Source organism: Mauremys reevesii, linkage group 26, assembly GCF_016161935.1.
Source record: "Mauremys reevesii isolate NIE-2019 linkage group 26, ASM1616193v1, whole genome shotgun sequence".
Lineage (NCBI taxonomy): Eukaryota > Metazoa > Chordata > Testudines > Geoemydidae > Mauremys > Mauremys reevesii.
The window spans coordinates 7,380,504-7,392,866 of record NC_052648.1 but is presented as its reverse complement, the minus strand read 5'-3'; the positions used below and the strand labels follow the sequence as shown (position 1 = coordinate 7,392,866).

At 48.4% G+C, this 12,363-nt stretch overlaps 1 protein-coding gene across 13 annotated transcripts in view; it reads right to left on the bottom strand.

Moving 5' to 3' along the window:
- PTPRS (protein tyrosine phosphatase receptor type S) overlaps positions 1-12,363 on the bottom strand; it is a 245,435-nt gene that overhangs the window by 65,645 nt on the left and 167,427 nt on the right. For all 13 annotated transcript variants that reach the window (XM_039515199.1, XM_039515189.1, XM_039515194.1 and 10 more), the window contains one exon: positions 11,945-12,055. In XM_039515199.1, coding sequence (XP_039371133.1) covers positions 11,945-12,055 — 111 coding nt within the window. The remainder of the gene's footprint in view (positions 1-11,944; positions 12,056-12,363) is intronic.

The following is a 12,363-nucleotide window of genomic DNA, read 5'->3' as shown; positions in this document are numbered from 1 at the left end:
TGGGGAGTCACATGCAGACAGATTGGGGGAGTGGGGGTGGGAATGAGTCTTCCAAAGAGGGGCTGATATGTCACTTCCTGGGGGAGGTGGGGTGGGGGAGGTTGAGGAGAAATGGGGAGACACACACTGACGGACAAGATCCAGTCAGCAAACAGCATTGACAGCAACAAACAACGGCGGGTGGGATGCAAACACCAAGTTGTCATGGAAACAGAACAAGACAGTTAAATTCAAACTGAGGTTAATTAAAAGAAAAATAAAGAAAGAAAAAAAGAAAGGAAGAAGAAATCAGAATTTCGGAACTGAAAAGCATCGTTCAATGGGGGCGGAGTGCTGAGAATCGGAGTCTGAAGGGAACAAACCAGCGCTGCCTGTGCGTGTCTGGTGGGGGTGGAGGATGGGGGACAGGGGCCACTCACAAAACACAAGCTGAGGGCTGCCCAGCCAACGTGCCGATTTGCAACACCCCACACTGATGCTGAGGCGCTCTGTTTTTCAGGCCCTCAGTGCAGCATTACCACTCGGCTGCTTTAATGGCAGTTAGCACATATACCAAGTGGGGAGCAAACGGCAGGTCTCGATGCCAGACCGAGATCCCGGGAAGGGTGAGAATTTGGAATATGGTTGGCCACACAGCAATGCAAGGACAGAAAGTGTTGGTAAGGTGCAGCATCTCTGTGGGCAGTATCCTGGTTTAAAGAAGCTTCGCTCACACTCTCTCTCTCTCCCTCTCACACACACACGAAATGACAACAACGCCTGCATTAAGCCATACAGAGAGCACACGAATGCAGGCAAGGCAGGGCTCAGGGCAGTGACGACAGGAAACACCCAGAGGGCCCTTCGCTGGAGGTCCAGTAGGGGCTGAGCAGCAAGAGAGCCAGACTAGAAGCCATCACGACTGCTATTTATTTTAATAACTGTACCGCTCCTATTGGACTGTTGACATGAGATTTCACAAGCTGAGATGCTCTGGGTCAGTGTCTAGGTCAGAGCCTTGGGGCAAGGAGGTTTAAGCAGCAATCAGACTCAGCAGAGAGCTCTGGCTGCTCACACCCAGGCTGGGTTTCATAAGCAGCAGCCGGATGAGCAAAATCAAATGCAACCAGGGGAGCCCCTGATGCTGTTATCAGAGACAACTGGAAGGACTGGGAGGTGACCCCAAGAAGAGCAGAGGGGTAGTAGGGGTTCTGCTTCTAGAGACAATTCATTTAGGGTTGCAATAGACTTCTTGTAACCCCTACCTCCCTTCTTTCCCAGAGCCGAGCTGCCTCCGGGATTCTCACACTGGGGCAAATAATTCCCAGCACAAAAATACAACAGCGGCTTTGCCCTGCTATAGTATTTTTCATCCCAGGATCTCACTGAGCTTTTCAGACGTTCGTGTTATTTATTATCCCCCTTGTACGGATGGGGAAACTAAAGCAGGGAAGTGATGTGCCCAAGGTCAACGAGTCATCGGCAGCGCCCACAACAGAACCCAGGAGTCCTGACTCCCCGTCTTTGTTTTCGCCATTAGATGGCACTGAATGTCCTCTACAAATGCGCACGGTGTTCTACCACAGGAATGGTCTGTGCTGGTGGCAATGGAAGGAGTGCGGGTGTCAGTCACTTTGTAAGTGATCTGCCAGTGGGCAGAGAGCGCAGACCAAATCTCACTCCATGCAGCCCTGACACCCTATGGAATCCCGCTGGCAACACAAGTCACCACGCAGTTCAGGTGTCATCTCCAATAGCGCTAAAGGGCAGCTGTGGCAAAATAACCATCACTCCCTGGGGCTCTGTCCTGTTTGACACCTAGAGCCAGGCAGACCGATTTTAGAAATGGGCTCAGTCGGAGAGGGAGGCGTTAAGGGCATGGAGCTACCATCCCTTACTTCGCCAGACTGAAACTCACCGGAAAGGTGATGAGACAGGGTTCTGGACCTGTCACCAGGGGGTGAGATCCACTGCGGAGGACCCTGACACCCAAAGTGCGGCTACAGGGCCAGATTGCCACCCTTTCCCATGGGTTTTGAGAGCTAAGTATCTGCTGACTCTGCAGCACTAGTTACCCCATGTCCCCAGGCTTGGGGAGGGGCTGTACGGGGGATGATGCATGTCATCTCTCCTCCTCCCGCAACCAAGCGGGTAGGCGATCCAGACAGAAAATGAATGCAGCCTCGTCACAGGCACTCCCCACAGCCACCTAGCTGAGCACAACCTCCGCCTTAAAACCGTTCCAGCTGTGAATGACAAAAGAGAAGGAACTATCTGCTATAGCTACTGGACTCTGTCTTCATTTCCCTTTAACTGCTGCGTAGCATGACCCTAACCATGACACATTTCTGGGTGGCTCTCCAGGTTTCTTTGACAGCCTCTCCCCACGTGCAGCATCAGGATAAAAAGCAGAATTTGGGGGGTGGAGAGATGGGAAAAATGGAAACAGCTGTGTTGGGATCTGTAACTGCTGTCCTTCGATTGTGAGTTCTTCAGGGCGGGGACGGGTCTCTTTGTCCCATGTTTGTACAGGATCCAGTACAACGGGGTCCTGACCCATACCTGGAGCTCCTTGGTGCTACATAATACAAATAGTACAATAGCAAACAACATCCACCACATGCCTCTCATTTCCCCCTTCCACCTTCGCACTGGACCCTCAAACTGAGCTAAGATTCATGATCCAACCCTCCCTGTGCTCTGGGGACATTTGGATTGGATGTCGTCTTCTCCCCAATTTTCTAGAAGCCCAGATCTGTTGTACAGACTCATTCTCTCTCTCTCTCTCTCTCTCTCTCACACACACACACACACACACACACACACACACACACACACACACACACACACACACACACACTTTTTCAGTGGCCACCAGACTCTTGGAAGCACTTTTTAAGTAGTGCAACAGACATGGTTTTAAGAACGAAATGCTAGAGGCTTGTGGTTCTAGCCAATTACTTCAACACACATTCTTAAGAGAGGCTCACTATACGCAACGTGACACATAGTAAGACTTGTGATATTAGGTTGGCTGTGTATCTGTGCCCTGAGTTAAACTCTGTTCAACATCCAATTCATTAGCAACTGAACAGATTAAAGAAGGGCTGTGGTTTTTATCTTCCAATCGGCCAGGTAAAGCCCACTGGTTTTACTGCTGCTTCCTCCTAATGCAGGGAAGTTAACACAGGTTGTGTTCTGCGAGTGGCTTTTTCAATTAGTCATGACCAACAAGACAATACTCATTAACATTGCCAAGGGTTTTTTTTCTCTCCCCAGTTAGAAATGTAGCCAGAAGATCCATGTGATGAGAGACATAGATGTTCTAAGGGGCAGATTTACAGACCTGATTGGAAGAGACACTGGAAGATCCAGGTTTGGGGTTTGCAACACCAGAATCCGTCCTTAAAAGGTGTTCCCAGGACGCAGCTGGTGAGAGAAATCTGAGGACTGATCAATCAGTTTGTGCCGACGAAACCCACTGACTCCACTTTCTAACCCCCTTCCGGATTAGCTCAGGAAAAAAAAAAGATACTGGGATGGGGGAAAGGGAGGGGATGCTAGACAAGAACCCGTCACTTCAAACCCCGATTCACATTAAACCAACTCAAAAAAGAAGGAAAATAAATAAATAAAAGAGAAAATTAAGACTGAAGGAATAAAAGTGAAGTGACTGGTTGAAAGCACCAAACAAAACCAAATGGTGTTAACGTTTTGACACTCAGCAAGCTGCTGCTCCGAATGAGGTGAGAAGGCGGACATTATCGGCCATTTTGGTGAGACAGGAGTCATTCCGTCTTACTCCAAAATGAGGACGGGGGAGTAGGGGAAAGGGTGCCAAAATAATGTGCAGCCTCTACATTATTAGTGAAGTTTAGATTACACCTGTCCTCCCCTCCCAAAAGGAAGCTTTCTCTCTGCCCCCTCTGTTCTCCAGACAGCCGCCTCTCCCTCTTCCGCCCCCCTCCTTCGTCTCCCAATCCAATTGCAGTTCGCTCCACTGGGGCAAGATGCTGTTCAGATTTCCCACCTCTGTCCCTCCAGAGGAGAAAAAGTTTTTCCTTCTCCTGCCAGCTCCTTCCTAATTTCATTAATCCTATACAGATAAAAATCGGACCAAAATCTGGATTTGGTCAGGAGGAAATTTTGCCTTCAGTCCCTTCCCAATCATGGTGATTATTTTGTCATTTAAACACATCAGTTGAGCGACCGGCTGGCTGAACATCTCTGGTCTTTAAAAAATTTTTTTTTTTGCTGTTGCATGAGTGAATACAAAATAATCTAAACCCAATTGATTTCCAAGCAGCTCCATTGTAGCTGCTATAATATTAGACACAGGCATTTTTTTTTTAATTTGACAAGGTGTAATCTAATTTTTTTCCCCTAAAACAAAGAGAACAGCGATGCAAAAGGTGTAAGAGACACAGGCAGGCAGAGATTTCGAGATCAGTACAGCACAGTGTTCCTGCAAAGTGCCCTTTATAGATACACATATATATTTTTGTTTCCAGTTGCTTTTCCTGGTGAGAAATCCTTCTGCAGAAACACAGCAAAGTTGTTTGTTCGCTTTGTGTATACATATATTTAAACTCTCGAATTTCAGAGCTAAGGACACCCCAAACTTGTACAGGGCGTCCCTCCCCTTGCTTGGAGTGACTTTCTATGATGACACTTTTGGGTAGGGGTGGTGCTCTGAAATGTATTACAGTCACTCCCCCTCCCTGAATTCCAGAACATGTTAACAGAATTCTGGAAAATGGACTTACAGGGGATCGAGAATGAGGTGGCAGGGATCAAGAGTGGCATTACATCCCCCAACCTTGGATGCATTCTAAAATATATTAACACTATTCTGGATTGGTATTAAGACTCCCTCACACACACACACCCTGTCCCAGGGTTTTAGAAGCTGTGAGCATCCTGCAACAGAATGACACTCCCCTGCTATTCTCTGTGTTCTAGAATGGTCCTGCAATTCCTCTCTCTAGCCTCGACCAGGTATCGGAAGTGCATCGATTTAGCAACAGGACCCCATTCCACATGGCTCCTGAGGGGCATTTGGAGCAACAGACAGCTCTGGAGTAACAATCCTGAGTGACCCAAACTTGCCCAGCTCTCTAGGGTAGGGGGCTGGGACTCAGATCTTCAAAGGTATTTAGGTGCTTAACTCCCATTGATTTCAATCAGAGTCAGGTGCCTAAATGAGATTATTTTTTAAATTCTACATATTTTTAATGCATTTGTTTAAGTTATACTTGCTGAGTTCACTGGAATGCTAGATGGCCCAACGCAGCTCCAAAAACACGTCTCCAACCCCCACTGAGATATATTTTAATTGATTTTAATGTATTCTTCTATTAGCTATTTACTGCTGCCTGTTTTCACCTGGGAACCCATACCAAGTCACATTTTTCCTAGAACCCTGAAGAATATTTGGAACATTCTCAGCAAGAACTGGACTGCAAAGGCCAGACTATAATGGAAAAGGCACAGATGCAGTACGGGTAAGAGTGATCTGCTATATGTATGCCTGAGACAGAGACGGTACAGCTATTTAAACACATACTGGATTATCTTAACCCTCCTGGGCTGGCAAAGAGAGGGATGGGGTCACACCTACAGAAACACAACTGCTGCATTTCTGAAATACTTGATAAAGCATCAGATGCCATGTCCCATGCACATTTTGGGAGATGCTTAAACCCAACCAATTCACTTCTCCTAAGGCAAGGAAGTTCAGAAGCAGCAACCTTCCATGCTTAGACGTTGCTAAAGCACAGCCCACAGAGTTCTGAGATGCACTGTGCAGATTTCTCTCATCATTAACATGGGAGAGGACGTACAGAGACTTCAAGTCCTGGTGTGTTATGCTCCTTCCTGAGCCAAGGAGTTGGCCACTCGAATCGAGATGGCTGACTACATTCTGGGGCCTCTAGCCTCCATCTTCAAGAAGAGGATGGCTGCATTGTAAGAATTATCTAGGTTCCTGGTAAACCACCAACGTTGCACCTCTGCTGGGCAACGTTTGGGCCCCTTTGGTTCAGCTCAATGACGTGACCGTCAGACACGCAGAGATTTGATCCTGGCATTGGCCCCAAAAGTGGAGTGAGCGCCTCAGCCTGTATGGGCAAGATTCAAAAAAATCGTCAAGGAGGCTCTGACGAGCTGCTGCTTTCCTGCCTTGCCTGAGCTTGCTGAAACCCTTCTGAACCGTCCTGCCCTGAGAGACGCTCCAGAGCAATGGGCCCCCTGCTAGCTAGAAAAGGGGGAGAAGTACTAATCTTTAAATAAAGCTGCCCACCCACACTAACATCCCAATTTCACATTACGTAGGGATGGTGCAAAGCCCACCAACATCAATGGAGCGATCCCCACTGACTTCAGTGAGCTCTGGATCAAGTCCTTAGTTATAGTCACAAAGGGTACGTCTACACTGCAATCAGACATCCACGGCTGGCCCATGCCAGCTGATTCGGGCTCACGGGCTCGGGCGAAGGGGCTGTTTAATTGTGATGTAGATGTTCGGGCTTGGGCTGGAGCTCTGGCTCTAGGGCACCGGGAGGGTACCAGAGCTCAGGCTGCAGCCCCAAGCCCGAACGTTCACACTGCAATGAAACAACCCCACAGCCCGAGCCTGTGAGCCCGAATCAGCTGGCATGGGCCCGCTGTGGATGTCTAATCGCAGTACAGACATACCCTAAGGCTCAGATTTACAAAGGTATTCAGGGTATCAAAACCAATAGGAGTTAGGCACCTAATCGTCTTAGGTCTGTTTGTAAACCCCAACAGGGTCCTATAGCTACAACTTCAGGTGCCTAAATACCTTTGACAGTCCGGCCCTAAATCACAGAATATCCAAATATTCTTCAGTGATATCCGGCCCTTCTGGACCACTGCTTCTCTAGGTCCCTCAGAGAATTCTGCTCTATCCGCATGAGCCCAGCAAGGGCAGCTCCTTTCAACCACTACAGACTTTTCCTGGGTTCATCTAGCCTGACCTCCTGGGCAGCAGCGACAGCATCTGGTTTAATAAGCATCTGACCTCGACTGACTTGTCGTGTGCCATTCCACTGCGTCTTGTTTAGGTTTATTATACTTGTTATTATTACAACTTTAAAAAACCCTGGATTTAAACCTAGGAGCTTCCCAGATCACCATGCATCTGCAGAATCCACTGCACTGAAGAGCAGAGGGGCTCTTGTCAATCCGGACACATTAGAAATGTTTTATAAAGACCAAAACCTTTTTCGAAAGAAGTGTATAAATCCCTTTTTATTCTATCTGAATCTTTAAACTCAAACTCCTATTCATGAAGGCAAGTCCTGTAATCAGTGGCAATTTTAACTGGGAGCACTGGTCCGGGGGAAATCTCGTTTCAGGCTCTACCCACTCTGCTGTTCTTAAATAGATGTTTTTATAGAGGGTTTTTTGTCTCGCTGGAGATGGAGTCAGAAGAGCCACTATTGGCCACGTCAGAAAGACACTGTCAATAACGCAGCATTTCTGAGTGGTACCCTTGTACCTTACAACCAGGGGAAAGGGGGAGATTTGGAGGGGAGGGGGAAATACCAGCACTGAGGGTCCAAGCACTGAAATCTCAGCATCTTAAGAGAAAGAGAAAGACAGACAGTGAGAAAGAAAGAGAGAGAGAGAAAGAGGAAGACAGAGATACTGTGTCAATACTGCACTGGATTTCTCAAAAATCACACAGCTTTAATACCTGTACACTGGGAAAGCCACGTGTCTGGCCTTGTATTGCATAAGGAGGCCTGGCTGGCAGGGGATAAGATTTACACACCGGGGAGGGAAGGACAGTCCATTTTCCAAAGGCAAAACCAGAAGTTGACTAGTGCCATGTAAAAATCCACCAGCCCGCTCCTGCCTGGGGAGTCACTCCCGCAGAGTGTGTGAGCATGTGTGAGAGACAGTAAGAGACAATAGGGGAGTGGATGGCCGTGTGGGAGAAAATCCCCGAAGCCAAACAAAATTCACCACAAGGATTCAGCTGCCAGAAGCATCAAGCCAGCTTCTCCTGAGTCTCCTGCCGCTGCGCTTTCATCTCTACCCACATCCCTTCAGAAAGGAGGGTTTCTGGACTTGGCTTTGCTGACGTGCATCTGTGCCCAAGCAGCAGCTGGTTAAACAAGCCGGGGCTGGGAGTGTGTGTGTGTGTGAGGGGGGTAAGGAAAGAGGAATAGGCCCGAGACCCTGCAGCCTCCTGGCCGCAGGTAGAAGGTGCACAGTGGGCTTTGGAGCAGCAGGGATCTTGACCAGTCACCTCTTTTTAGAGCAGACTTGCTGTAGGCTGGTGATGAGACGATCCAGTGCCTGGTAATTTGGGCCTGTGTGTGCACATGTGTGGCAAAGGAGGCAGGAGGGTGGGGATCACTGAGTTGGATTCAGTAGCACAAGAGAGAGCTCCTCCTCTCTCCCCATCCTGATCTGCAAGCAGACTGGCTGCTCCGTGTATGCGATGGCCAACTCCTTGGAGCAGGTCTTAGTTTGGGTACAGGACGTATCAAGTGCCACATACCCCAGATACTATTCCAAGGTTTGCTGGTGAATTGGGGTAATGGTCTGATCCCTTGTTAAAAGCACCCAGGATTTCCAACCCCCAGTCTCTCTCCCTCCCCGAAACAAGGCTTGTCCTGAATAGCAGCACTTCCACGGACAGGTGTTAGAGCTGTGTGACTCCTTTCTTCTTCGAGGGGCTGGGGGGGCTCAGTTACCATTGGGGGCAGGAACACTGGCTTCTCACAATGCGTTTGGAATAAACTACAGCACAGCATAACCAATCCAAACCAAAAGAAGAAACCAAGAGAAAGCAAAAAACCCAAAAGGAAACAATAAGAAAAGAATAAATCCACTTCAAATAAATCAGAATTTAAAAATAAATTATATATATAATATATATAGGAAAAATAATAGTAATAATTAATTTAAAAGAGTGGCATGCAAAGAAGATCGTTACATTCTCCTATCATGCATCAGGCCCAATGTCCAAACGGCAAGGTAACCATGACGACAAAAAAGTGCAAGAACTCAGCAACATTACCAAAGGATGCATAGAGAGGCCCACAATGCAACTCAACTCATCTCTGCGAGACCCGGGAACGGGCGGGTCTCGCTCATCTTAAAGATTTCTTGCTTTTTCTCTTTTTTATTTATTTATTTTTTATTTCGTTATTTTTTTTCTCTCTTAAGAATGTAAAAATGTGGGTAAAGAAAGTAAAAAAGAAAAAAACCACACCAACCTTCTCGTAGCTCTGAGGGATGTTAAGGGGGTTTGATGCGGAACACAATGACATGAGGAGAAGAGAAAAATAGGGGAAACACAGAGAGAGTAAAAAAAGGCCTTCTCAAGGCTGTCAGCTGCAAATTGATTTTTTTTCTTTTCTCTTTTAACCAAAAAAAAAAAAAAGGAAAAAAAAAAAGAAAGAAGATAGTAACGACCCTTTTTATTTTCTCCTTTCCTTCCTTCCTTCCTTTCCCCCCTCCCGTGCTTGTGTTTAAGAGCATCCAAGCTCTGTGAAGAGGTCAGGGTGGGAACAGCACCCAGCAGAGGGGCAGAGCCCCAGCAGGGAGTTCTCACCTTCACAAGCTCATCTGATGTTTTACAGAAGGAGAGGGGATAGAGATTATTCCAGGCAGAGTGGACCTGGAGCAAAGAAGATCCCCTAATTTTAAATCTCGGCTCCCGACCCACCTCCCCCCACACCCAGCTGCACTCACGCTAACTCCAAAATAAGACTTACTTTAAAAATAAATAAATAAAAAGAAGAAAAGAAAAGACATTTCCTTGCAAGGTTAAAACTTACAACACCTATCCCAGGTATTCTATAGAGACAAGCATGTTATGGGAGAAACAAGTCAATTGGAAACACAAGCATGTTCAAGACTCTTTAAAAACAAAAACGGAAGAAAAATGTGTGTGTGAACTTCTCCCTCCACTTCCTCCCCAAATGACTGCATTTCAGAACTTCAGTTACCTTTCAGCGAAATTGACACACAAGAAACAAGGAATTAGCATGAAAAGCACCCCAAACACAGCACGAGCTAGCCTCCATGGTATTCTCTACATCTTCGCAGCCAGCAGCTAATGCTGGATCACAGAGGCTTCAGGTGCACACACAGGCTAAGTTTTGGTATAGAGGGCCATCCACCTGGAGCGGAGACTCATCCAGGGGTGAGACAAGAAGCTCCGGGCAACCAGAACCTTTGGCCAATTTTTAACTGACCAGAAAGGCCAGGGAGATTTAAAAACATTAAAAAAAACCAAAACCCAACACATTTTTTTTAAAAGCCCATTCCAGCTAAAAGCTGCTTGCAATTCATTTAGCCCTTGTGTGGTGTCAGATCCTGGATTTACGATGTTCCCACCCGTGGATTTTCAGAGCCCAGATGACAAGGCAAATTTCAGAAGCGATTTTCCAGCTGGCCACAAAAGGCTCTTTAAAAATGTAGCTTTTAAATAATTAAAAGCCTTCTCTCCATGTGCATGTGATTCAGTGAGCATGAGACACAGAGAGAGGTGTGCACACAAGAGCATGGGTCTGCGCCTAACTGCAACGTCAATGCAGGTGAGGGGAACTCTTCCTTGGCCAAATGGGATGGACATGGCAACGGCTGACTGGGATGCAACGTTCTTTGAATGGCGGTTTTACAGTGAGAGGGGCTGGCCCTTGCTCTCTCATAATCAGAGGGTTTTGCTGTGGAAAAACATTAGTCTGTAGGAAAACATGACCTGTCCGAGAACTTAAACAAGGTGAACGACAAAGAAAACGCAGGGGGTCACTGAGCCTGCAAGTGCTAAAATGCATAGGAGGAATTCAATATCCCTATTTCATCTGGCCCCCCCAAGCTGTGTGGGTAAGGGAACTTCCCATTGGTTATCCTAAGAGCGTGCTGGCGGAGCCTGTTTCTCACCATGCATGTATACCCAGCCCAGTGGCGTCTCCAGAGGGAACCAGGGCTAGAAAGACCCTGTGGTCAGGGAGTTCGGGAAGGAAAAGCCAGCTGGAACATGAGTGAGGAGTGAGAACCTGCAGTCCAATGCGGTCTCAGTCCCATGTTGGGAAAGCTCCATAGAGTATGCCAGACCGCACCGCTCCACGCCAGGTCAGCCGAAGAGCAATGCCGCTAGAGGGACTGGGCTAGCTGAAATCCCCCTTCTGCTGCCCTGCAAGAGCAGTCACCCCTCCCCTGCTGCTGTGAGATTCGCCTGCTGCTCCGGACACCTGATTGTCCCCCATCCCAATGCTCCATTTTGGTGACACTCAGATGGGTGGGCTCACCCGAGGGAGCTGAACATGCCCCGCCTCCTCTAAAGCTCACACCAGCTGAGCAGACCTTACCAATTCCTGCAACTTCCATGGGAAAGGTGGTAACCCCACAAGTGGCCACAGCCTCTCTGCAGCAGAGACTGTGAGCTCCCCTCCATGAGATGGGACCCCACGTTGACCCAAGAGCTTTAACGTCCTTGAGCCAGCTTCCAGGGGCACCCTGGGGATCAGAGCTGACCTCACAATGGGGGTCAGGCCTCTGTATTGCTGCTGCGTGCGCCCCAGGGCAGGGGCTGCACTTTTTGGGGGCCGCTGCAACAGGTAGGATAAATGATCCCCATGAGGGCTAACAGGCTCTGTTCAGACTGCAGCAGAAAAAACATTCCAGGGGCAGGAGGTGGCACCTGAGGGGGACTGAGGTGATGCTTAAGGGTGCCACACTCCAGCTGCCCCTTCCTTTGACTCAGGTAACCTCTCCAGAGGGATCCAGTCAGCTATTGAGAAGGGACTCCACCACTCATTCCCAGAGGTGCCCTCGGATCCTCTTTCCCACCCCTGAACCCCCATGATGATCTGTTTCAGCGGCAAGACCTCCCCCTGGCTCCGTGAAGGAAACAAATCAAACAGCAGGGGCAGAGGGAGCCCATGCATTTGCCAGCGTTCTGAGCCGAGGCACTCCCTACCTCTCACGTAAAGGTTAGCGGGTGAAGAGTAGCGCACCCCGGCGCTGTTGCTGGCCACACATTCATACTTCCCCTGATCAGTCTCTTCACTGCTCTCAATCTGCAGGCCACCTGCCGGAAGAGAAGAAGACGGCAGCAAAGAAATTGTTATTATTATTTTTTTAAGAGGAGGCCTGGCACCAACGCCCTCCCCCGTCATTTTTCACCAGCATAAATGCAGATCCGAACGGTGGCCTGGGGTGTGGGGCTTTTTGCTCCCATGCTAGAACTTCACTCCTTGGGCATTGCTGGCAGCAAACCTGGATCAGAATGATCATTGCCACTGCGGGACTAGTTGCCCGACCCAACCCCCACAATCCTGATCTACAACGTGGGTAGAAGCCATCCGAGTTGCCCCATGCTGTCCTACAGGTCTGCGT